Source organism: Lagenorhynchus albirostris, chromosome 10, assembly GCF_949774975.1.
Source record: "Lagenorhynchus albirostris chromosome 10, mLagAlb1.1, whole genome shotgun sequence".
NCBI classification, from domain to species: domain Eukaryota; kingdom Metazoa; phylum Chordata; class Mammalia; order Artiodactyla; family Delphinidae; genus Lagenorhynchus; species Lagenorhynchus albirostris.
In genome coordinates this window covers 36,029,821-36,056,611 of record NC_083104.1, presented here as the reverse complement: position 1 = coordinate 36,056,611, position 26,791 = coordinate 36,029,821, and the positions used below count along the sequence as shown (strand labels likewise).

The window sequence follows — 26,791 nt, the reverse complement described above, 5'->3', positions numbered from 1 at the left end:
GCTCATGAGTTCCTCTTGGAGCCCTGCGGTCAGGAATAAACGACGGGGGTGAATTCCTGACGATCTTAATCTTAATCTAGAAGCTGCTGTTACACACAGAGCAGGGAGGGCAAGACAAAGATCCCAGAACCCTTCATTTTGCACAGAGGCCCCGGAGCAGGGATGTGCATGTTGAGGAAGCAATCCTGCTATTTCCAGGTCCGGGGTGGGGATAGGAGGTGGCAAATGCTTGCATGGAGGGACCCGAGGGCTATAAGGTGTTTTCTCCATCAGACTCAGAATTGTGACAGACGCGGGAATGCAGGGGGCAAACAGGGTAAAAAATGCAACAAGGCACTGACATTGACAAAGAAGGGGACGATCAGCATGACGATGGCCAGCTTCAGGTCTGGGTTTTCAATGGGATTCAACAGGGCCACCTGTAAAGAGAAGCAGACTCAGTGAGGGTGGAGGAGACCCCAGAGAAAGTTTGGGGCAGGGGTGGGGGAGTGGGGGGTTGATGCGGCACTGGAAATCACCCACGAGGCCTTGCGAGGGGGTTTAGCTTAGACACTCCCCCCAGAGCCCTGATGAGACCAGCACCTCACACCCAGGGCCGCACAGCCCCCAGACCTGACAGCTAACAAGGGACTGACGCCCTTGGAGACCACTGGGAGCGGTTAGTGCTTGAGAAGCGAAGCGACGCGGGGATGGGGGACAGGGGTGGGGCGGGAAGCACTTTACGAAGCAGGCACGGGGTGGGGTTGGAGAGTGTGAGGAGAGGAGGAGGTTGGTGGGCGCTCATCACAGCTACTAGCAATGAGGTGCCGACCACTTTCTAGCAGGAACCCTGCACCCCAACCGCCTCCTCAAGGGCAACAGCTCCCAAAAGCCTTGGTTTATTTTCTTAAAAAAATAAATCTCAGCCACAAATAAAACCAAAGCAGGCCAAGATCTGAGTTACTTGTCCCCAGAGTCTCTTTGGCTGGTTTCCTGTGGGCAGTAGAAGCTTAACTGCACAGCCCTGGGGCCAGAGGGCAGGGTTAGGAACCATGGGAACCTGCGACCAGCCACACTGCCTGTGGCACCAAAAGGCTCGGTTAAACCACTGGCCAAGAGAGGTGTATGAGGAAGCACCTGCAAACGGAGAGAACACCCACTGACAACACTTACAGTTAACCGACCACCGTAAGCAAGCCCAGGGTGGGGACTGTATTTTCGTGGGCTTTATATATTCCAAGGCTTAATCTAGAGCAGACGTGTATGGCCGAAGTGCAAGGATGCTACTAAAAAACTGACAAGTTACTGCTCTTGATAGGTAGCCAGGAGCTGCCCCATCAGAACCAATCCAGGTGTATTCATGGAGTTAAAAAAAACAACCACCACCACCCATTTGGTTTCCCAATAGGGCTGGGGTCGGGGAGTACTGTCCTGCTTAGCGTCTCGAGGAGCTGGTAAAGAAGGGAACAGGAGGCAAACCTTCTTCCACTGAAGTATGAGGAGGACAATGAAGACGACAGATTTTTCAAAAATCATGATCACGATGTAAAGGGCACACTGTCCAACCCAGGCTCCGCACTGCAGAGGGTCTCCTGCAGGGAGAGCGGGCTTGGTCACGCGGGGCGCAGACACCAATGCCCCGCCCCCCCACTGCCCACAGCTCCTGTGAGCCCTCACACCCCACCCCACCCCAGAGCTCCTGAATGAGCCCTCCAGAGCACCAAGAATCAGCTCGGCCGAACAAACAAGTGTGGGTGTTTTAAACAAAATCAGAGAATTCCTAATTTGGAGACACCAAAGTGGCCTTTCTTCCAAGACAGCCCAAGATATAATTACAAAGCACTAAAGTTAGTAAGTGCCCATTGCTGGAGCTCAGAAAAGCTGGCTCTTTTTGTCCACTGGCAGCAGAGGCTGTGTTAAGCAAGACTGCTATTATTATCCGTTGTTGATTTTTCCAGTGGCTGTAGTGCTACCCATCCTTTCCCCCGTCCATGAGCGGGCTGAGGGTTTGAATCATGAAGGCAGCAAATGACCTCTCTGTTTGCCTCCTACCCCTGGCCCACTCTCCCGGCCATTCCTGCTGCCCTCAGCCCCGAAAGCAGAAACCTGACTCTGGGGAAATTCAGATTCTGTCTAGGGGGGCACCCCAAAACACCTTGGGCTGGGGACATGGAAGAAAAGAGAGGAGCCAAGGTGAGGAGGTGCTGTGACAAAGGTCCCTCTGTGACCCCATTGGTCACTGTGCTTGAGAAACAGCACAGGAATCCCAGGAATCCAACAGTCCGTACTGGGGGACACTCAGTGCCTCCAGAAAGTTTCAAAAGGGACTTGATGAAGGGTGGAGGACCCCTCCAGGGAACATCCTACATCCTCAGTGACAGGCAGAACCCAAGGGATGGGTGAGTCCCTGGGAGCCACAAACGCCTCCAGAGCGAGAGACCCAGGGGAGAGTGGGGGGGTGGGGGGATGCCGCCAGGGGCCACTCTGGAAGCCCTGCCGGAGCTGTGTGACCACATTGGCCCGGAGAGGGCTAGAGAGTAACGCTGCAGGGGAGACAAAGGCCCCAATCCAGGCTGTGAGGAGAATCTGGCCTCCAGAGGAACATCCGGCTTCTCATTTGATTCTGCAGTTTCTGCAGCAATCCCTGTCCAGCATGGGTGCCGGAGGCCCGCAGCCTTGCCAGCTGTATGTGGTGGAAACCCAGTGGACACCTTCCAGCAGCCGTAATGGACACAACCCCAGGCCATTCCCTTTTCTGGAAAACCTCTGGAGAAGTGCACAGAAAACATGCAGAAAAACGTCACTGCCTCTTCTGCGGTGTCCTATTTACTTTCACATTTGAGCCAAAAAGCCATTTCAGAAGTGCAATCTCTCCTAACTAGATTTTTAATGGAGTTTTGTAATCCTTTCGGTAAACTACCTGATGTTATTGAGGAAAGTCCTCAAGAACAGCAGCTGAAAATACTTGTTAAAAACTGTTAAGTGAAACGGGGGACAGTCAGACAGAAGCACTTGGTAGGATTGGGACTGAATCCCAATCTAGTCTGAATTGGGACTAGTGTGTTTAAAAGTCAACACAACGAGTTAACATTTAATATCAAAAGAAAATATACTTGCTCAGAGCATGCTCACTTCATTTGCTCCAAGTTTTAAGTGGCCGACAGAAAAAGAAGATGCTTTTCCTTCTCAGGGGGCCTTACACTGCGCCCTGAATTCCACTGCTCTGAGTTTCAGAGCCAGAACTTAAGAGGCAAGCTGCCTCTGTTTTTCATGTAGATGCTTGAGTAAGAAAGTCTAAAAACACGGTGAGGACTTCCCTGGTGGCACAGTGGTTAAGAATCTGCCTGCCAACGCAGGGGACACGGATTCGAGCCCTGGTCCAGGAAGATCCCACAAGCCACGGAGCAACTAAGCCCGTGTACCACAACTACTGAGCCTGTGCGCCACAACTACTGAAGCCCACGTGCCTAGAACCCATGCTCCGCAACAAGAGAAGCCTCCACAATGAGAAGCCCGCGCACCACAACGAAGAGTAGCCCCCACTCGCCGCAACTAGAGAAAGCCCATGCACAGCAACGAAGACCCAAGGCAGCCAAAAATAAATAAATAAATAAACAAACATAAATAAATACATGGTGGAAAAAAAAGTAAAAAGTCACATGTGACCCCACTCTCACACACTGTTTCCTCCAAGCATCCAGCCCTTGTAGCCACAGCTGGAGTGAGCGCACATGAGCTGGTTTTTCTGGTTTGTTTCATTTGAGAGTCTGTCCACAGCCTCGTCTTTTAAGGACAGACAAGCCAGGCATTCTCGCGTGCTCTGCTTTTTACCACACTGGACACACTGAGGTACGTGGGCGTTTGTTTTTGTTGGATTATTTCCTTAGGATAAATCACAGGGATGGATGGGACCAAAAGGACGGAACACGTCTGTAGAGAGGCCTCTGGAGGGAGCACAGGGACAGCGGCGGGCAGCAAAGCCCACACACCACTGGTGCCCAAAGGACAGAGACCTCGTTTTCAGGGCTTCTGCCTAAGGAAGAGCAGCCTGGTCTTCAGACTGCAGACACCACGTACTCCCTGGACCCTGTCTCACCCCTCAGGGCTGTGTGGTCTATTCCCCACGGCCCATGTTCTTGTTAGCAAGTTCACCTTCTCTTCTAGGGACCATGGAAACACCTAGAAAACAAGCCCCTTTTCTTCTCTCACCTGAGAAGAGAGCTCTGTGGCCTACCTGGAACTACTGCCTCAAGTGGATGGGCCGGTTAACAGGTGCAATAGGTAGAATAATGTCCACAACCTAATCCCCAGAACCCGTGACTATGGAGCTACTGTGGCAGAGACTCAAGGCTGCAAGTGGATTAAGGCTGCTGATCAGCTGACTAAGAGAGAGCAGCCTGGCCTATCCAGGTGGGCCCAATGTAATCACAAGGGCACTTTAGAGTGGAAGGAGGTGGGGGAAGGTCAGAGCCATATGATATGAGAGGAAGTCAACCTGCATCTGCTGGCCCTGAAAATGGAGGAAGGGGCCACCAGCCAAGGAATGTAGGTAGCCTCCAGAATGTGGAAAAGGCAAGGAAACCGATTCTCCCCTTAGAGACGCCAGAAGGAACCAGTCCTGCTGACACCCTGGTTTTAGTCCATGAGACCCATGTCGGACTTCTGAACTACAGACAGTAAGATAATAAATTTGTGTTGTTTTAAGCCACTAGTTTTGTGGTAATTTGTTTTAGCCGCAAGAAAAAATAATAGAAATTGACAGAAATAGAAACCAGGTAACTGACATCCACCATCCTTCCTCAGCCTGGGGAGGGAGGACCCGGACGGTCCTCGATAAAGGGCAGCTTCACGTGGAAACACCCTGGCTTCCCAAAGGCAGGGGTGGGATGACGCAAGGGCAGGGGCTGAGGCAGGCTAAGTGGGTGGAGGAGGGTGGCATGGAAACAAGAGGTTTGAACAACCACTGCCTTCTTCCTTTCAATCTCTCTTAAGGATGCAAACAAAACACACTGGGAATAGGTGGTACCATAATGTCCAGCGTATCAAGACCAGACTTGGCCTCCACTCCCAGGTCACTGAGCGGCATGACTGGCTATGAGTGGCTCTCTCGTAGCACTGCTCAGCTACAGTTGAGTCGAGAGCCCTGCCTTCCGGAAGGGATCTTAACAGCAAAGAAGAAGCTATGAGCACTGCTCTTGGAGATGGTGGAAGGATTGCATATCTCAGTGTAGCAGCCAAGAGGCCCTCCAAGCTGTGCACTGTCTGGGTGAGCTTCCTGTGTCACTCAACCCCTGTGGATGCCTATCCTATAAATGAGGATGATGTTGCTTTGGTCCATGTGCGCTGTGGTCCATCTCCATCCTCCAAGTTGAGGAGTCAGTGACTTGGAGCTTCTCTGCAGCCCTCCCTGGAGACACAGGGGCGCACGCTGTGTGTCGGACACTATCTTAAGTCAGTGACTCATCAGGCATCAAGTAACAAGGCTAAGAAAAGCCCTTCCCTGAGCTCATCTCCCGTCAATGGAGACAAACAATTACTTAAGATTTCTAGAAATACCCAAGGCACTCACAGCCAGCTCCACGAACCGGCTCCCCTTTTAAATGTCAGTCCCTTGTGAGTCTTCAGCCATGTAGGAGTGAGCGGCCATTGGGCCCAGAGCCATGAGCTCTTCGGGAGGTGTGACCAGGAAAGGAGAGTGGGATCCAGAATCCCACGGTCGTTCCATCACAGAATCCCTCCTTCTTGTCCCACGTGCCCCTCTCATGGCAAAGGCTCCACTGATGTTGTTCCCATGAACGGGAGCTCCTGGCTCCAGACAGCAAGGCCTGTTGTGAAGGTGGGAGACAGCTAAATCCCCAGAGCGGGGCAAGGCCAAAAGAAGCCCCTCTCACCAGCAGCCCCGCTGAGGGCACATCGAGCTGTTTCTCTGGGGGTACCAAGTAAAAGGCACTGCATTTGTGCCCGGAGCCAGCATGAAGGCAGCTTCCTACCCAGGCTATATCCCATGGGGTATGGCAAGATGGAGTGGGTCAAAGCTGGGCCAGCATCCCCAGGTCACCTGTTTCAAGCTGTGTCTCTGTGAGTTGAGGATTCACCTGGTGTCCCTGGTGACCGTACATGCCGGATGCTGGGGTGGGGGCAGCCCACGGTCAGCAAGGTGACTTGGCCCCAGGGTGGGGGGATGGACACTCCAGTCCTGACCTTGTGAACCCCAGTAGTGGAATGGCCCAGTGACAGGACAAGCACAGACATGCAGCAAAAAGAGGGGCAACTCCCAAACTGAGAGCCGCCTCCCATCTCTCTAGTGAGGTGGGCAGGTGGTATGAGCCTGGTGGGAACTGTGGCAGAGTGAGGTGGCCTTACAGCCCTGCAGGTGAGGGCTGTGCCCCTCCCTGCCTCTAGGGTGTCTCCTGTCTCCTAGGAGCCTAGGCAGCGAAGCAGGCACCCACCTGCCTTGGGCATGTGGCAGGAGGTTGGAGCTCAGGCTCCAGAACAAGCCTCCCCACCACACAGAGGACACAGCCACCAGCTCTTGGACCTTCTCCGAACCCAATGGCCTGGAGGGCTGTACGGGGCAAGGAGCAGAGCCCCCTCCAGGAAGCCCCCTCCACAGCCCTGTCTAGCGTCCGTGGTACGTTACCATATTCGCCAAAACGCAGGGACTCCCACTGCTGCCACTCCACCAAGACGCTGACGGCGCGCACGCCCATGTAGATGAGCAGCATGCCCACGGTGGCGTCCAGGAGGAAGTTGATGAGGTACCTGTGAGGAGAGGGCACAGTGGCACCATCAGGAAACACCACCCAGGGAGCTGGGCCCACGTGCTTCCAGGGCCAAGGTCAAGGCTGGGGACCCAGCACTGTTTGGTCCTGTTCTGGGAGGTGGGAGCCTCCAGTGTGCCTGTGCAAGAGGCTGCAGGGCTCACCTCCGGGAGCCCAGGAAGGCCTCACGCCCCGGGACAGTGCACTGCTCAAAGTGGATGGAGGAGCGACCAAGAAACTCAAAAGCCCTCAAGTGTTCCTGCCAAACGAAGACTGGGACAGAGTGCCTGGAAGCAGCCAAGGAGGCCGGTAGCAAAACAGAACTCAATCGATAAAAATAATTTGTGCCATAACTGTTCACTCCCTGGAGGCCCAGCCCTCCCAAGGCCCCGAGACCGTGCTGCTGCAGCAGAGCAGTTCAGGAAATGGCCCCCGGGGTTTCCTAGACCAAAGAGGGCAGGGCCCTGTGGCCCCTGCTCATCCCTGTGCTTCAGAGCCTGCCATGGAAGCAAGCACAAGTAAATATTTCTAAAGAGAGAGCTTAACCCCCCATGGAAAAGACAAGATGATAGAGGAAGGAGAGGAGGGTCAGAAGAGCATGCCCACCCTGACCTCTCGTTCTCGTGGGGTCTGTTTTCATCTGTCCGACAACACTCCTTCCCTCACCAAGGAAAGGCCCCTGGCTCACTGGCCTTCCCTCGAGGGCCCTGAACACAGGCTGCAGCTCTCCAGACAAAGCAGGAGACAAGCAGTCACGGGGTCAGGTGCTAGCCCTCTAGATGCCACATGGCTAGGAAACCCCCCTAGGGAAGCTCTGGATACCACAGACCAATTGCGGCACTGCTGAGCTGCTCAGGCTTGAGACATTTTATGCAGGCCCATGGCCCCAGCCCCAAGGCCCAGCCTCAGCGGCCTCAGTGACATGCACAACACTCTGAAACCTGAGGGAGCATGTGCTGAGGGGGGAAGGGGGCGGCTGCCAGTGCCCTGGAGTGGCGAGAAGACCAGAGGGAGGGGACGGCCTTTTCTTCCTGCCTGCCCTTCCTCTTTAAAATCACAAGGGGTCACTCTCAGACCACAGACCAGAGAAGGCATAGCGACTGCTTCCCAGGCAGTTTCTCCAAGTTCACAGCTGAGCTCTGGCCCTAGGCTAAAGCTGCTCTCAGATGCTTAAACTGCATTGGTTTCAAGTGGTTCTGACATCTGGGACCCATCCTGAAAATATCAAGAGAACCTGATACACATGCATGCATTAGTTCATTCATCCCTCACCAAACAGTGATTCGAGTCTACTGTGTGCCAGGCCTTAGGAATAAAGACAGAAAGCTCTAGACTCTATGCTCAACACAGGTGACACTGGCAGCCAACAGGGTATCCTGTGGGTCCCGGAGCCAGACTGGCTGGGATCAAATCCCCGCTCCGTCACTCTTGAGCTGTGTGAACTCAATTGTTGTTATATAAATCTCTCTGTGCCTCAGTTCTCTAACTGTAAATGAGGATAATCCAAGTATCTATATTGCAGGGCTGTTATGAGGATCAAACGAGTCAACATACGTGAACAGTGCCTGCCACGTATTAAGTGCTACACAAATGTGCTGTTAGAATCATAGCCCCTCGGATGTCACAAAAGCCAAACTGCCACCCAGAGCAGCATCCCCAGCACGGGGCACCCCTGCAGCCACAGGAAGTTGTTCACCCTCCTCTGTTTGTACACTTCTCCTCTCCCTGAATTGACTGGCTTCCCTTCTAGGTCTGTAGAGTACCAAGATGCCCCAGGTCCAGCCCAACCCTTCCCCCACTTGTAAAAAGTCACAGGGCTATTCACGGATGATGGGGCTGCAATGAATTCTGCTGCAGCACTTGCTCTTCCACAGGCCAGGACCTCTCCACTCTGTGGGGCAAGGCCTGCTCTGCCTGCCTAGTCTCCCTCCAACAGCTCTTCAACTGACTGCTGGAGCTCACCTGTCTTTCCTATGTTTTAACGACAATATCCTCTGACTGAGCTATTAACATCTTCATTGGCAAGTGCCTCTATGACTTCCAACGTTGCATGTACTCATAATCTCATGAAACCTTCATGGTGATCCTGGGGATCTGGATGAGGAAACAGAGGCTCAGGGAAGCTGAGCTGCCTTTCCGCTGATTGGCCTCCCATTCAAGGGCTCTTTTCACCACACCTAACTTCATTTTGGGCCTTTTCTCCTTTGGCTAAGCACTCCAGATCTGTCAGCAGTCCCCTCTCCATCCCAGCTGTGATTCAGTTTGTCAAAGTCCACCAGTGACCAAGGCGGCACCAGGAGACAGGGTTCCTCACCCCAGTGCCTCCAGGGTGAGCAGCTGGCTCTCAGCATATCCTGGCCAACCAAGAAAATCCACCAGAGGATGACACAAGCTTGCCGCTGGGCTCAAGGGTTAGAAGAACAAGGCCCTTTCCTAACCAACTGCCCTATGGGAGGATCGCCCTTCCGGCCCCATGCTGTGGGACTACACCCTAACAGATTACAACCTATCCAGGTCTTAAGGTAAAAAACCCCGGGGAGGGAAGACTTTACAACCTCCTTCTGAATCGGGACCTGAACTAAATCTCAAAATTACACACTGTCACCAAACAAGAGAAGCTTAAAGGAATCTTCCAGTTTGAATGGTCTTAAATATACACTGAACCTCTTGGCAAGGGACTCACCAGCCCTCCACCCCACTCTTCCTCAGAGGCACAGCAGGGCTGGGGGGCATTCCAGGCAGAGAGCAGTGCGAGCAAAGGCAGAGAAGCAGGAGACAGCTGGTGGGGTTGAGGGCCACCAGGAGCAGCCCAGCATGGCTGGGGCACTAAGTTTGAGCGAGGAAGGCAGCAGACGGAGCCAGGATAGGGAAGGGGAGCATCCTCTTCTACTCCATCTGCTAAGAGTGGCACTGTTCGGGTGCTGTCCGCAAGGAGGACAGGTATCATGGCCCAACTGGGGTTTTAGGCAGACAGCTTTGGGGGCTGTGTGGAAGGCACACTGACTGCACTGACAAGGCAGAACCACCCGTGGTCTTCAGGTCAAAGAGGTCAACGTTGGTCAATAAATGGTCAACAATGGCTTTGACCCTGAATGGCTGACACCACAGAGAAGTCCCTGTGTGTACTGCTCCAGCACAGACACTCCTTTGGGGCATTATGCTGCTTTGCCAGGGGCTGCTTGGAAACTGGGAGACATAAAGGCACTAGAAGGCCAAGGGACAGAACTTAGGTTGATTAGCAGAAAGCCAGAGCACAGGGCAACTGTCACTGGGCAAAACCTTAACACCCAGCACGCACACAACAATCTCTCAGATGAGCACAGAGACGAAGGGGAGTTGCCCCCTCCCCAAGCTAGAGGGAACATGACTGCAGCAGAAAGCAAGGCATGGAGGGGCAGGTGATGTTTGCACTCAACTATGGGCCACTTACAGTGAACAAGGGTCCTCTTCAGTGAGATCTGCTAGGTATACATTTGCAAAGTGGATGAACAGCATTCCTATGGCTTGTTTGGAAGTGTCTAAAAACCTGTACAAAATAGAATCAGCACTTATTATCACTCTGACAGGAGGGTAATAACCAATTTGGGGAAAATGATAAGTCTGAAACATGAAAAAAAAAAAAAGAAAAAAGCCACTGGGGAGACCCCAAACTTCCAGTTACGAGTCACCTCTTCCTGGGACGTTGGGACTAACTCAGGCTTGGCGTTTCAGCCCCCTTTCAAAACCGTAACACTGCATCCCTGAAAGGCCACTGATTAATAACACAGATTTAAACAAACGAAACACGTTTAAAATGTGTGTTTTCACTTTTTCTTTTTTTTTCTTTTTTTTGCGGTACGTGGGCCTCTCACTATTGTGGCCTCTCCCGTTGTGGAGCACAGCCTCCGGACGCGAAGGCCCAGCGGCCATGGCTCACAGGCCCAGCCGCTCCGCGGCATGTGGGATCTTCCCGGACCGGGGCATGAACCCATGTCCCCTGCATCGGCAGGCGGACTCTCAACCACTGTGCCACCAGGGAAGCCCTCACTTTTTCATTTTTGTTACTTCAAAACAAAATGCTTGAACACAGCTTTGGATGGGGTCTGAGGTGCCTCTACTTTAAAGAGCTCCCAACCGACTTCACACACAAGCTGAATGATGTGCAAGCTTAACGAGACTTGCACTCATCCAGCACTGCCTCTGGAACCCTAAACAACCTTCAGCTGCTGCCGCTTAACAACGGGCTCATTTGGGGCAGACAAACTTTTCAGTAAAGGGTCTGAGAGTAGATATTTTAGGCTGCGGGCCATCGTCCTCTGCAGCAACTACGCACTCTGCTGCTGCACTGTAAGAGCGGCCAGTAACTAGCAGCCCACTAACTATTTATGGAGACAGACAGCAGTCAGATTGGGCCTGCGGGTTACAGCTTGCCAGCCCTTGGACTAGAGGACAGGAGTTTCAGAAAAGAAAAAACAAAGTTGGTAGTCTCTGGGACAGGTGGCAGGAGCACTATGGAGATAACGTGGGCCCTCAGTTTCTCCTCGGCCATGAACACCTGGGGACCACTCACAGTCTGCGGTCGAGGAACCTTTGGATTGTGGTCACCTCTCCTGGCCTCCCAGGCTGGGCATTCAGAATTGGGCCAGGCCACTGACAGGGGTGATAAAGGGGGCACACAGGCATGGGTCTCAGGGCTGGAACAGACCTTAGAGATTATCCAGACCAACCCTGCAACTGAGGCCTGAAAATCATTTCCTAAAATCACGGCAAAGTAGGAGCTGCCAAAGGGGATTGTGTGTAAAACCCAACTCCACATTCCCCCAGGCCCCCACCTAAGCTAGATACCCAGACTTGAGAGAAACCGACCGGTGGAAAATAAAAACCAATTATCAACACTGAGAAATAATGCACTGAAGATCAATCAAGAATATGCTTATAATTTTATTAAGGGGCCTTTATCACAGAGATTTATCGGAAGTTTCCTCTGGGGGGAAAGTAGCTATTGTTAGGACAGGTGCAAGAAAGATGGCTTCTTGAGGGCATTATGTTGTCCCGAGGAGCTGGCTGTCTCCTTCTAAGTGATTTATTTTTTTGGAGTTTTGTCTTTGGAAGCTATGTCTGAAGCTTTAACCACCATTTCTATGAAGGAAAAACGGTTGCCACAAGGTCATCCTGGGACTAAGAAAGACTAGTTTTGGGGAGAGGGGCACCTACATGGTACATTTGACTTATCTCCAAATTTAGATGATTTTTTTGCTTATGCATAGAGAGTCCAAAGATTTAACATAGTCCAACAACAGGCAGACATAACTAACAAAGTCTGCAGCATGGACTGATACATCTGTATCATCTTCCACCTCCTAAAACTAGACAGCAGAGTTATGACAGAATCGCCACCATATGGCTGTCACTAGCCCTATAGTGGGCTCAACAGTTATCTGGAGAAACAGAAGTGCTTTCATATTATACACAGTTCCTGATGATTAACTGGACTAATGGATTTCAACAGTTTATGTTATGTATAATTGCTCACATTCCATGCCCCCCCCAAAACCCCCCCCCCAAATAGTCAAAAGCATTCTAGGAATGAGTTAATATTTAAATACGCACCATATCCTCCAAGGACGTCTTTCATGCTTTGGTTCTCTGAAGCGTTTGACTGAAAAAAAAGATAGATATTCAGTACCTTTCTACAGTGATAAGGAAGCAAAGTGCATTTAACAAGCTGGGGGTTCTCGGCACACTCGGTGTTTAAAACCACTGAGTCAGGGTACTTGCTCTTTAACATGGGACGATGTGCAAGAAGCCATGAAGGTCTCAGAGGCCCTGTTGCTACCGACCAGTGGACTCTTCCGAACGGGCTACTTAGGAAGAGTGGCTCCTCACAGCATGTGGAAAATTGTATTTTCTTCTTTGTGACAAGGGTCGCTCAGACAGGGGCTGGAAACCGCAAAGGGGAATGTAGCTACTTCTAAGTTCAGGGTCCAACGACAACCCATCCATCCGCCCACCCACCCAAACGTTCACAGAGTGCCGGCTCCAAGCCAGGCGCTGTGGAGACAAAGGCAGAGGCAGCTGTAGGGGAGGGCAGACACGTACCCGCAAGGGTGGCGAGCGCTTGAGAACAGATAAGTCTAAGGCAGAGTGAAGGCAGGAGCCCGCCTGCCTGCCTGGAGGAAAGGCACCAGTCAGGAAGGTGGCCAAGCCCAGTCCTGGGGACCGGGGACGAGGCTAGCAAACGGACCAGGGAGGGGAGAGAACAGCCGTTCTGGACAGAGCACACACCATGAGCTGACAGGCACAGGGACATGACGTGACAGAGTGTGTGTGGCATAATTTGATTTGGCTTTAATATAGCAGGTAACAAGGGAGACAGGTTGAGCAGCGTCCTGAGTGCCAGGCCAAGGAGCCTGGAATGAATCCTGCTGGGAAGGAAAAGCCAGGGAAGAGACCTAAGCAGAGGCAAAGACACGGTGGAAATGGCGGAAAAGCGGCTCTGAATTGTGTAGATGGTGGGTTTCTGGAGGTGGAGAGGACTGAGCAAGGATGCTGATTGTGTCCCAGCACCGGGCAGTGGCACTCCCAGCACAGGACAGTGGAGGCGGGACGCTCATTCAGCAACAGCCTGACCACGTCGAATGGCAAAGGGCTCCCCAGACTGACATCTTCACCTCAGGTGGGTCTGAGACATAACCGTTTACACTGAAGGAAACAAAAACGTTCTAAGTGTCTTGTCCTCCACTGAAGCCCTAGGCAGACTTATTTCTACAACGACTCTATCTACTAAAACAAACAATGCAAGTGCCGCATGTGTGATGTTCTCCCACACAGAAGTACGGAGGAAGAAACAGACACGATGGTAGCAGGCAAGAACAGACTTCTGGCAGAGCCCCAAGCTGCAATGAGGATGCAGGAAGAGGAAGGCAGGGAGAGAGAAACGGGTGGCCAATCAATAAGCCCTACTTCTCTAAATAAATACAGGCTGCCCCTGGGTTGCAAAGCAAGGACAGTCTATGCACAGAAATGAAATGTCTGGTGTTTAGAGACATCTTGATAGAGAGACCAAAAAGCAGGTGAAATTGTGAGGAGGGCTCTCATCCCGTTGACACATGACAGATCCAAAACATCAACAAGGCCGAAGAGTCTTGAGGGAGGAGCTGAAGGGAGGCCCAGAGGTTCTGCAAGCATCCTCTGGGCTGAGGGGCTGGGGGCTCAGGAAGGAGATGCGGAGGGAGCTGGGCCAGGACAAGCCATCTGGAGGGAAAGCCCACAGGCAGGGCCAGAGCGCCTCCTGCTCATGTGTTCTTCTCCTCAGGGGAGTCTGTCCCCATCAGCATAAAATAAAGGACATCAAAACATAACCCAGGAAGAATGTCCTCATTCTTAGGAGATACATGCTAAAGTACCAGAATGGGTACAATTTACTTTCAAGTGGTTTAGGGGGAAAATTATACATTATTTATGATAATTATATATAATAAATATATTATAAATGGTATAACTTGTAATTATAAATAATTACACTATAATTATAAATAAATACGAAGTAATTATATAATATTTATAATTATATTAATATAATATACAATAAGTAAAGAGAAGCAAATATGGTGTTATGCGCCAAATTGTATTCCTCCTCCCACCCCCCTAATTCACATGAAGAAGTCCTACCCCCAGGACCGCAGAATGTGATTACTTGCAGACAGGGTCTTAAAAGAGGTAATAAAAGTAAAACACGGTCCATGGGTGGGCCCTAATCCACCATGGCTGGTGTCCTTATAAGGAGATTAGGACACACACACAGACTGAGGGGTGACCATGTGAGGACACAGTGAGAAGACAGCCACCTGCAAGCCAAGGAGAGAGGCCTCAGGAGAAACCAAACCTGCTGACGCCTTGACCTGGGACTTGCAGACTCCAGAACCGTGAGGAAATAAATTTCTGTTGTTTAATACACCCATTCTATACTTTGTTATGGCAGCCTTAGCACACCAATACATGTGGCAACACAGTAACTGATAAACCTAGATGAAGGACATTTGTGTATTCATTAAATTTATTTAGACTTTTTTTTTAGGTCTAACATTTTTTGAAATAAAAAGCTGGGAAGAAAACACACTCTAGAAGAATGAACCAGTCCAAGCATTCATCTGGCAATATCGATCAAAACTGTTAATACCCACACCCCTTAACCTGCAGTGCACTGACAGGTACGTGTTGCACAGGTCTTACTGCAGCACACGCCAAGATGTATATAGGTCTTCACTGTCATAACAAAAACCCAGGAAGAAGCCATCAGTGTGGGGTCGGGTATATACATCACGGTACGAGGCAACACCATGCAGTTACTAGAAACAAGGTAGATCTGCATGGATTAATATGGAAAGACTTCCAAATTGTATTAACAAACTGCAGAATAATATGCCTACCATGATTCTGTTCAGACCCATTTTTAAAGAATATATATTTCTGCTGGTGTTACGCAGGGGTTTTTTCCCTAGGATATGTAAGTGACTGTTAACAAAGGCTTCCTTTGATGAAAGGAATTATGGGTCAGGGGACCCATAGACTTTTTATATCATTCTGAATGGTTTAAACATTCTTCCATGTTCATATTGTTTTTATTTCAAAAAAAAAAAGACAAGCCTGTGTCAGAGACTTGTATTAATGCAGCAAAGTGGGACATGGGAGAAGTGATGTGACTCACAGCTGGGCTCTGGTTCAAGAAAGGGAGAGGAAGGGTGTGTGCAGGCTGTCCGTGTGCGGGAGCGCCCTACACGGGACTCAAGAGTGGATTCAGATTCTTCTGAAGAGCAGACGTGTGGCTCCTGCCTTCTCCCTCTCCATGTCCTACCCCCTTTCCCTAGAATATATGAGTCTAAAATCTTTTTTTTTTTAAATTAAAGGAAGAAGCAGCATTAAGAGAGCTACTCTAGATCTAATTTGGAAAAGAACAGAAGATCCCGTTCACCCAGCCATGTGTTATGGAGGGGCCTGCTGTGCTATGGGGCCAGTTCAGCAGGCGACGAAATAGACAAAACCCCCCACCTTCCTTACTTTCAAGGGGGGAGAGAGGAGTAAACACAGAGCATGTCAGGCAGCAACAAGGGATAGGAAAGCAGGAAAGGAGTGAAGGGGCCTGGGAAGTGGGTTTGCAGGGACAGAAGAGGAGGCCCGGAAGGTGAGCATCCGTCAGTGAGAATCACCCGTGTCTGCGGAATAGCCGTCAGGCAGAGGCCAGGGATAGGCGGGAGTATGGGACATGAAGTCAGGCCTCCCAGGCCTGTGGCCCAGGGAGCAAAGGCTCCCCTTTGCCTGCAGTGACGGGGGGGCAGCTGCAGGGCAGGACGCTGTGACCTATAGTCGAATAGGCTCACCCCTGCTGCTGTGCTGAGCGGCCTTCAGGGAGGCCAGTATGAGAACCCACGGCGAGGCCGCGGTGGCTTAGCCAGCTAGCAGCAGGAGAGGACGACAGGAGGTGGGATCCTGGCTGTATCTTCAACACTAAGCCGACAGGACTTGCCGACAGGGTGGATGGGGGGGTGTGAGAGGAAGAGAACAGTCCAGGACAACTCCAGAGCTGGGAACTTACACTGTTCCACTGCACTTCTGGTTCTGGTTTGGTGGTGGTGAAAGGTGGGAAACTGAGGGGACACAAGACTTCTCTGCAGCCAAGAGATGAGGAGCTGCGTCCGGGTCCCTGATGGACGACGAGCCAGGTAACCGTTCCCAAACAGGCCTGTTCCCCACGGCGCTGTCGCAGCTGCTCCCTCAGAAGCTCCAGAGAGTGATTCAGACTCAGCCCTCGGACAACCGATCTTTTCTCAATTCCTGGTGCTTCCACAGGATGGAGAGAACTCAGACGGTGCAAGAGGGCAAAGCAAAGGGCAATCCATCCTTGCTAACGTATCCACCAACGTCCCCTGAGGCCGGAGGGCTAGTGGAGGGGAAGCAGGCACACCTCAAAGGTAGGTCAGGCCCCTGACACTCCGCGACACTGGAGCTGGAACCCAAGGTTGACGGAGCAGCGCCCAAGAGAGGCCCTCACGAGACAAAGAAGGGGGGGTGGGGGGGTGTTGAGAGTGGGGGACAGACAAGGGGGCCGTTGGGGCGCGCAGCCCTCGGGGGGCTCCCAGAAGGCTGTCTGCCTTCACGCACACACGTCCCAGAGACAGGTGTGGGGCCCCATCGCCAGAAAAGCAGTAGCGGCCAATAGCCAGAGAGACGCGCTGTGAGTCCTCTGCTACTATGTGACTTTATGTAAAAAGAAAAAAAGGAGGGGGGCCTCTATGATCTAGCAGGTTGACCTCAAAATTAAGCAAGAGAAAACAGGTGGAAGCAGCTGGCACAGAACATGTGCTCAGGAAAGCAAACCACACCCTGCAGGCCCTGTCGTGGACCGTCTTCCCTCTCCTCCCCTCTGTGTCCACTCTTCCCAGACCTGGGGCCCCGCCACCCCATCCTGGTCCTGGTCTCTGAGAAGCGTGTGACCTAGGGTCTGCCAGCCACAACCGGACCTCTCCACACCAGCCTCCTTCTTGCGCCTGCAGGCAGCTCAGGGTTCTAGAAGGGTTCTAGGAATCCCCCCAGTGTTCTGAGTGTTCCTCTGTGGCTCCTTTCTACCTCCCAATGGCTCTCTCCTCCCTCCACAGGCTCTCCTTCCTCTGCTTGACCCTTGGGGAGAAGCCCCCCCTCTCAGGGTTTCTATGCCAAGGGTTCATCAGCCTCCTCCCCCAGCCCTGGCCCCCAGTGACCCTCCAAGTACAGCCTGGTCCCGCAGAGTCGTGTCTCCTGCCCACCCTGCCAGTCCTGCCTGGCTTCCCCGTTTCTGCATAGAATGGAAGTCTCCTCACCTCTGGGGCCTCCACAGTCTCCTCCCCTGACTCTGTCAATCTCTCCCACCAACTCTGCAATTGAGGAGTCATTTGGATGTGTCCCTTTCCCCGTTTCTACCACTGAACTAGTCCAGGTCCTCATGACTGCTTTCCCATGCCAGTGAGACTGCCTCTTCCCAGGCTTCCCAGTCACCTTACCCACCCACCTGCCCACCCATTCCCCTCCCCATCCCACCCACAGCCAGCAGGTACTCTGTGCTGGGGATACTAAAACGCATAACACAAACACAGTCCCTGCCCTCAAGGAACTTTCAGTGTAATTACACTGCACATCATTTAACTTGCCTGAAACACAGCTCCCTTCTTTTCCAATCTTACTCATTTTTGAATTAAAATACATCCTTTGGAAGAGGTAAAGTGTATAAAATCCAGAGAGTACATTCTTTTGGTCAGAACTTGTAGGGTACATCTTTTTCAATCTCCTTTCTTTCAACTTTATATTTAACGTGGGTCTACTGTGAGCAACATATAGCTGAGTTCCCCCCACTCCAAATGTGGCTGGCAACTGAAGAGTGGTCCTCAAAAAGGTATGTCCAAATCTTCACCCTCAATACCTGTGAATGTGACCTTACTTGGAAAAAGGGTCTTTGCAGATGTAATTGAGTTAAAGGTCTTGAGAAGAGATAATCCTCAATTAACGGGAGGTGTGGGGGGTCCCTAAATCGAATTACAAGTACCCTTATGAGAGAGAAGAGCGGAGAAGAAGAAGGCCTTGTGAAGACAGGAGCCTAGGAACCTCTGAAGCCACCAGAAGTAGAAGAGGCAAGGATTCTCCCCCTAGAGCCAGTGGAGGGGGTATGGCCCCGCTGACACCTGGATTCTGGACTTCGCGCTTCCAGGACTGTAAGAGAATAAATTTGTTTTGTTAAGCCAAGAAGTTTGCGATTATTTGTTATGGCATCCCTAAAAAACTAATCAGGCAATTTTTTTTACTTTTACTTTTTCTTTTTGTTTTCTTGGCCGCAACCGGATTGCTTACGGAATCTCCCTGACCAGGGATTGAACCCCGGGCCCTCGGCAGTGAAAGCACAGAGCCCTAACCACTAGACCACCAGGGAATTCCCTTTCCTTTTCTTTTTCTTTTTAAATTAAATTAAATTAATTTATTTATTTTTGGCTGTGTTGGGTCTTGGTTGCTGTGCAAGTGCTTTCTGCAGTTGCAGTGAGCAGGGGCTACTCTTCATTGCGGTGCACAGGCTTCTCATTGTGGTGGCTTCTCTTGTTGCAGAGCACGGGCTCTAGGCACCTGGGCTTCAGTAGTTGCAGCACGTAGGCTCAGTAGCTGTGGCACGCGGGCTGTAGAGTGCAGGCTCAGTAGTTGTGGCTCACGGGCCTAGCCTCTCCGCGGCATGTGGGATCTTCCCGGACTGGGGCACGAACCTGTGTCCCCTGCATCGGCAGGTGGACTCTCAGCCACTGCGCCACCAGGGAAGCCCTTAATGAAACTTTTTGCTTTGACAATGTGATCACTGAAAGGCAGCCTCAGCATGGCTGTAGAGTGCACTCATCAAGGCACGTGGGCGCCCAGGAAGCAGCTCAAGTGAGGTTGGCAAGACTCCCACCTGCCCTCCTCTCTGCCCACCTGTTCTGGGCCTCGGCTCACACCCTCCCCTGAGGGTACCAGGGCATAGTGCTCACTCTTCCAGAAGTTTTGTGTTTTTGGTGCCACACAACAGGAAGGCAGTATGGGTGATCAGATTCTACCTGTTTCACACCGGCAACCTCGTCACTTGGTTTTGCACACACCTCTCTGAGTCAGCACCTAGAGGGCAGGTACCTGGCAATCCACTTCCCTGTCCTCCTCGGAGCCTCGCCAGTTGATCCCCCAGGGACTTGCTGAGTGGAGGAAGAGAGATGGGATTTTATACAGGTGTGTTTCCTTTTATATCACAAGGAAGAAGACCTAAGAGGTGGCACTGCAAGTCAAATCACAGGAACTGGAAGGGAAATAATTTCCTCAAAGCAGCTGCAGTCCTACTTAGAAACCGAGTCATAAAAAGCACAACTGTTTAGAAATTAAACCACACAATTTAAGAGAGCCATGTCCGTGCCGGGCGCACCCTGAGAGAATTAGAGTTAGACGCGTGTAAGGGGCAGTAAGAGGCTCCTGACTGTCTGGTGAAGAGAAAGCAGGGCTCAACTGAATGACAACGGGGTACACTGGGCTTCAGAAGATGTGATTACCAGGAGGTAGCAGTCCCTTGAGCCCCTCTTGATCTGACGGCACTTCCCAAGCCAGCATGAGGAGGGTGTAAAATCACCCCTGCTGCGGATACAGTGCAGGGAGGGGCCTGTGAACCCGGCAGGCTTCTTGGCAGAGAGCTGCTCTTTGCCGTGAAAATCCACCAAGGCCATTCAATTACAATATAAAATGTGTGGGACATTCACATTCTTACTACTACAGTGTAATCTTGAAGCTAGAAGGTGATCACAGACCACACAGCAGCCACTTTAGCATCTGGCATTTCACAAAGTGATACAACAGAAGACACCCTGGATGGTGCCACGTCACAGGCTACGGAAATGAGTTACAGGCTCTTCACCAGTCCCTGTGTGAGATCTCGGGCCTCGGGATGCGAGCAGGTTTCCACCCCCTGGGGTGGGGGAGGCTCCAGAGACTATGAGCTCATGCTTTCTTGTTCATCCCTGGGGGCAAACCCTCTCCTTCCAATGACCTGCAGCCAGAAAAAACCCCAGAGTTTTAGAGCCTTCTGCCCAGTGACAGGCTGCTGACCAGGACGACACTCTGATGGCCTCATTTCTCAAGCTGTACCACGGTTCAGTGGCTCACGCAACAGAGGCTTCCTGTCGAGGGTAACAGACTGTTTACCAGGGCAAATGGCAAGCAGCCCCCACCCGTGCCAGCTGGGGATCAGTTCATAAACTAGGCAGTTTGGAATCGGAGTCAGAGCCAGGAGGGTCCTTGAGGGGCCAACCTCCTCGGTGTAAAGGGTGAGGAAAGTGGGAGGGAAGAGCTGATTCGTCCAGGAGCACCAGGTACTTAGTAGTGGAGCTGGGGTGAAATCCGAGCCACCTGAGACAGGCCTCCTTCTGTAACTGGTACTGGCTGGGCCAGTGACCTCCAACCACAGCTTGCTGGCTCTGTGTTCCCAGGACCCCAATCCCAAAGGACAGAAACTCCTGGGGGTGAGTAAATCCACCCTCCCCGATGGAAGCAGCAATCTAGGAAGAACCCAGAAGTGTTTCTGCACTTTCCCTAAATTATAAATGATCATCCCAATATCCAAGCCTCCTTAATGCTCCCTAGTGGTGTGAAAACCCCAGCGGTACTCAGTGTCTTCAGAGCAGGGAGAAAGTTCCAGGAAGACACTGAGGTAGCCTGCTGGTTGCCCCCCAAACCCAGCGACCCCTCTCTTTCTCACTAAGGAAGTCCCTTCGGTAGCTTGCAGACTGTGTCCTCAGCCTCCCCTGCAGCTGGGTGCGGCTGTGTGACCAAGTTCTAGCCTAGGACAGCTGTACACCCAGACTGGGCTGCTTTTCAAGAAGTGAAGAGCCACGTGATTCTTACGACAAGGGACTAAAGGCAGTCCAGCTGGGGGTAGTTTGAAATCTAGTCCCTGCTTTATCAAAAGTTTTATTATTTTAAGCCAGTCACTTAACTCTTCCGGGTCTAAGTGTCCTCAGCTGTCTACGTCATAGGGTCAATGTTGGGACAAAAGCAGCTGTAGCAGGTGAGTGGTGTGACTGCCTCACCACCACCCTTCGTCAGGCATTCAATCCAGGATTTTACATCATTACTTCTCATCTTCACAGCAACCGTGAAAGGTATCATCCTTGTTTTACACATAAGGTCAGAGGATCTGCCAAAGGCCAAAAGTGGGACAACCAACATGTGCATCTACATCTACCTGATTCCAGCACCCACATCCTCCCCCCACCCCACCCCCACCAGCCAACCCGAGGAAGCCTAATCCAAGACAACGCTGGTTCTTGTAGGGCTGGACCGCAAGGGCAGAGAGAGCCCAGGAGGCTCCCCGAGGTCAGGGCCCACCTCCTCCCCGCAACATGTCCTCACGACTCTGGTTCTCTTCCCTTAAACACCTCCACACAGCAGCTGGAGTGAGCTGAGATGCCACGCCTTGCTTAGAAGCTTCCAGAGTCTACCCCACCTCCCATCCCTCAGGGAACACAAGTTTGACTTTTCAAGTTGGCAAACAAGGTACCCGTGGCCTGGCATCTCCCAACTTAGTTGTCACTCACATTGTCCCTTTGGCTTGGGAGGGCCTCCACATTTCTTCTCCTGGAAAACTGTTAGATTAAGTTCAGACAACTCTAAGACATGCCCCCTTTGCAACGGGGCTAAGCCTCCTGCCTCCCTCTGGCTCCTCAAGGTCTCCTATGCACACCCCTGGATTAACACTTCACGTGCAATACTAAGGATCTGTCTCTCCCACCAGACAATTAGCTAAGGAGGCACACGCCTCCTCAACTTATTCGTGTTTACACCCTCCGCACCCAGCTCAGCACCTTTTAGAAGGAAGCAGGCACTGACCGAACAAATGGAGCAGAGCACACTGGGCTTCGCCACAGGCCAGAGGTGACACCTTAGCACTCAGTGTGCAAAGCTCTGGGCTCAAAACCTCACGTCAGCAACTTACGTGGGGCCAGGGAATGTTGTTAACCTTTCTGGGCCTCTATCTGCCTCTCTATAAAGTGCAAGAAATTACAGCGCCCGTCTCACCGCAGCATTAGCAAGACAATATATTCATAGAGTATTTAAAACTGTGCTTTATACTTAGCAAGTACTGTGCACATCACAGCAAGAAGGAGTAGAGGTGCTACTGTTAGAGGAACAGTGCATCCTCAGGTGCAAAGCCCAGCTGCAGACAGCAGGAAAGCACTCATCTTATTATAATTTGTGGATCCAGAGCCTCCCTAAAATCTTTTTTCTTATAGATTATAAATCATTGTGGTAAGTTTGGAAACCAGAGAAAGTGAAATTTTCTAAAATGTCACCATCTGAATACAACCAAGATCATTAGTTGTTATATCACTGTACTTCTGGTTCCAAATCTCCTTCTGGCCTGCACTTGCCATGTGGGACCAGAACGAAGCTATAGCAGGCTGTGCTCTCTGTTCCCTGGTCCGTCAGCCTCCATCAGCCCCAAGGGTTGGCCACTGGAAGAACTCTCCAGATGCTGGTGCTCTGAAAGGTGAGCACTGAAGAGTGGTGACAGGGACACCCTGGGCAGAGCGGCAGGGCACAGCTCAGGCTGGCACGGCTGGGCCTCCCGCCTCACCACAGCAGGCAGCGAACACGGGACATGCTCAGGCAACACCGAGGGACTGACAGGACAGAGGGCTCAAGACCAGCTCGGAAGGCTCAGAAGGTCACTGGGGAAAAGGGCTGGTTCTTGTCAAGACACCTCACGCTGCTCTTAGTTGAAGATGGGAGATGTACCATGGAATCAACTCGGGGCCGCTGCAGAATTTCTTCTACAATCAGAGTGAGGAAAAAATTTGAACCGACACGTCACCGATTCAAGAAACCATGGAATGAGACCCTGTCATCACACTCCGATCCAGGGGGAAGAGCAGGTTGGTGCTGCTGTCCCACAAGCTGGCTGAGCGGCTGCCTGCAGTGGGGGTTGCAAGGGGGGACTGGGGTCAGAGTTCAGCTGAGGGTGTCCCTCCACTCCACTTAAAACTCCCATGGCCACAAATCTGTCAAAAGGCAAACTTTATACTTCAGAGCTGTGCACTTTATGTAAATGACACCCCCATAAAAATTTTAAAAACAAACACAAAGCCCTCCCATGCCTTTCTACAGCAGTTAGAATAAAACGCAGGCTCCTTCTCATGGCCAAGGTATCGCATCACTTTGGGTTCTCTCTGCTTCTCTGACTTCATCCCCTCACCCCCTCCAGCCTTCTCTCTATGCACCACACTCACCTCGCTCCATCCTGCCGCAGCTGCACTTTCTGTCTGGGACACTCTTCTCCCAGTTTGCCAAGTGGCGGGCCCCTCTTCTCACTCTTGTCCCAGTTTCCGGGACACCTCCTTGGAAGCCTCTCCCAACCACCTCAGCTCCAGGTGTGCGCGTCCTGCCTTGCCCCCATCCCTCAATCTCACTGCCCTATCTCGTTTTCTTCACAGCACTAATGCCTCTCACCTCAGAAATTCTTTTGTGTTTTCCTGACCACTGTCTTTTTTCTCCCCACTAGAAAGGAAGCTCTGTAAGACCAGGAACTTCTGCTCTGCTTACCCCACATTCCTAGCAGCTAGAGGGTGCCTGGCTCTTAAGAGGGTGCTACATAATATTTGTTGAACAAAGGAATTCCTTCAGTCTGTCACTTAAGACATAGTTATTGAGTACCGTCCAGGTATCTATTTTTAATTCAATAAGTTCCATGAATTTGCACAGTGAGTTCTCCCAGAAGTTTGGTTTGCAAACCATTAGTCCTGCAACAGGACTAAAATTGCTTAGCTTTCTCTTTGGTGCCAAAGTAATCTGCCAGCAAGACTGCCAGAGGACACTACCCCAGACCTTTCCTCCTCCTAACTAACCACAAGGCAGGGTCAACCGTCCTGTCAAGGCCTCCCTCCTCATATCTGGCCTTAGATGCAAGAACCGGACACTCTGTAATCAGTTTAAGTGCTCATGAATATTTTCTGTAAGGACTCTTTCTGGACAGATGAAGCCGAGGTTCTAAGTCAGCCAGCTTTAATCCTCCCATGCGTGGGTGGGCCAAAGGCTGAGAGAGAAGCGAGAGAAAAAGCTAAACTGTCTGGCAAATAAATATACTTAGCCTTCTAAACACGGGGCCTCCTTAGAAGCACAGCTTCCCTGGGAGCAGGGTGGCGGTGCCATTTGCTACAGCTGATGACCTCAGCAAGGGTGGGAGTGTTCCATGGGGAACTCTTGGATAGAAAGAAATGATGGCTGATAAGCACACAAGAAGATACGCAACCTCAATAAGGTCAATTTTTAAAATGCAAATTAATAATTATTCTTGCCCAGATCAGCAAAGATTAAAACATTTGGTGAAGATATTAGGAAACAGGCACTCTTTAACTGCAGGTAGAAAAGTAAATGGTACAACCACTAGGGAAATGTGTGGAAGTGGATCTGTGATCCTGGTCCCCAGGATCATTAAATTGACATCAGGATGGTCACAGTGAATGGAGCCTCCTGGGACCAGGGATGCTGTAGGCAGAGATGTTAGAGATGCTGCTGGAGGTGGATGAAGAGGCCTCCAGGATGCAGTGTGACTTTCAGAAGCAGGAGGAGCTACAGACCTATAAATATTCCTAATGAAGGCTTCATGGGTAGTGTAAATTCTCCTTGAACACTGACGGCAGCCGCAAGCGTTCAGGAATGGGCTGTCCTAGAAGGACTCTGCCCTGAGAGCCAGTGTCCCTGGGCAACTGGGGACCCTCTAGGCCTAGGGAACTCACAGAGATTTGCTGCATCTGCTCTTGCTGCGTCACCACCACACTGCTAACTGGATTCCTTGGCCAAATACATTTACGAACTTCATTTGATCTCCTAGTGGACGGAGACATGCATGGTTTTCTCCCTATCAATCCACAGATCACTTAAAAAGTTGCAGCAGATATTTTGGTAATGTCTGTTTTGATTTTAAATATTTACACACTGTGGCCCAGAAAATCCACTTCTAGCATTTTCTTTTATAGTTACACTCACACAAATACCCAAAAGTCTGTGTAAGAGTGTATTGCAGCTTTGTCTGTAAGAGTGGAAGACTTAAAAACCACCTAAGTGTCTATCAATAAGGGAGGGGTTAAATGTAAGTTATCATACAGTGGAATTCAACTGTTAAAAAGTGAGGTAGAAATGGTACACTTGCAGTGGCTGAATTTTATGCTATATAAATTACACCTCAGTAAAGTTTTCTAAAAAGTGAGGTAAATCTATCCGCATTGACATGGAAAAATGCCATGTCACCGAAAAAAAAAAAGCACTCACTACCTGGCTCGCTCATGGAAAAAAGCAAGTCACCAAAACAGTAATGTGTCATTTTAGCCTATTTTTATTTTAAAATGATATATACATGCAGAAATTTGAAGGCACACACAATAAACTGTTAACCATGGGTAGCTCTCTAGAGCATGGAATTATAAGGAACTTCTGCTTTTTATGCTATGTATTTCCATAATGTTTTCTTTAGTTGTTTACAAAGAGCATGTTTGTGGTAGGAAAAGAAAAGGGGGGCTAAAAACAATTAACTGAGAAAAAAGCTTCTGTTGCCAAAAACAATAATTTAAAAATGACAATAATACAATTTTGCACGTTAGGTTAATTTAGAGCCTTCCTCAAATCTAACTCCTTCATAAAATTTTTTTCTGCCAGAAAAGCTTCCAGCAGGCAGGACTCACTAGAGATAGGAAATATGTCACTTCAGCCCATTCAGTCCACGTCAAGCAGGGGCAAGGATCATTACTGCGCCATTTGTCATCCCTGATGGACAAGATGTCCCACCATGCTCCTGTCAGTCAGGTCAGGGGCTCCCCTCACACCTGATGCTCACACCTGATGCTCCCCTCACACCTGAAACATAAACACCTGATGTTTATATTTTACAGGATTCCCCAGATTCCCTGCCTTTTCAAAATTAACCAACCAATAATCAATCCTGATTGTGCTGGGTAAGAGGCCTCTGACTACAAAATTTCTTTACACAGCCCTTCACTGCAACCTCAAGGCTAATCAAACAGAAAAAGGAGTGGCCCCAGAGTCTGTTTCTCAGAGCTCACACCTGCAGCCTGGGCCCAGTGCCACCATGGAAGATGATCGTCGGCTCAGGCAGTGCAGAAGCTTGTCAAGCTTGTCTCACTGCTGCTTCCGACAGGCAGAGGAAACACCCACTCGCCCCACTGCTCAGTGATGAGCTGCAGACTACAGGGTGGGTTTCCATCCTTGTAACCCAAGGCTCTGAAATGATTCCAGCTGCTCAGGGTGGTCCAGACTCAGCAGAGAACAGAACATATACAATGGGTATAGGGACGTCGTGTTCACACCTTGAGCCTGGAAGGAGAGGGTGGAGGTCCAGCTGTACCTTCACCCACCAAGAGTTAAACAGAAGCTGAGGACTGGACACAACGCTGCCACTCACTACCTGGCTCACTCAACTCCAAGAATCTTACTAGGAGGAAAACCCCAGTGTACTGTTTCATTCATAAAGATGACTCCAC

The 26,791-nt window shown here is 50.9% G+C and overlaps 1 protein-coding gene across 2 annotated transcripts in view; it reads right to left on the bottom strand.

Moving 5' to 3' along the window:
• The window catches only part of STIMATE (STIM activating enhancer), a 55,830-nt gene that overhangs the window by 7,494 nt on the left and 21,545 nt on the right, over positions 1 to 26,791 (bottom strand). The window contains exons 1-6 of one of the 2 annotated variants that reach the window (XR_009542769.1): positions 12,819 to 13,178; positions 12,330 to 12,378; positions 10,171 to 10,266; positions 6,620 to 6,741; positions 1,459 to 1,571; positions 342 to 419 (exon numbers count right to left, since the gene is read on the bottom strand). Coding sequence is in view for 1 of the 2 variants with exons in the window: in XM_060161638.1 (XP_060017621.1) it covers positions 342 to 419; positions 1,459 to 1,571; positions 6,620 to 6,741; positions 10,171 to 10,266; positions 12,330 to 12,378 (458 nt within the window). In the remaining variant the exon portion in view is untranslated. Of the gene's footprint in view, positions 1 to 341; positions 420 to 1,458; positions 1,572 to 6,619; positions 6,742 to 10,170; positions 10,267 to 12,329; positions 12,379 to 12,818; positions 13,179 to 26,791 lie in introns of those variants that run through there. The other variant, XM_060161638.1, reaches the window with a different exon arrangement.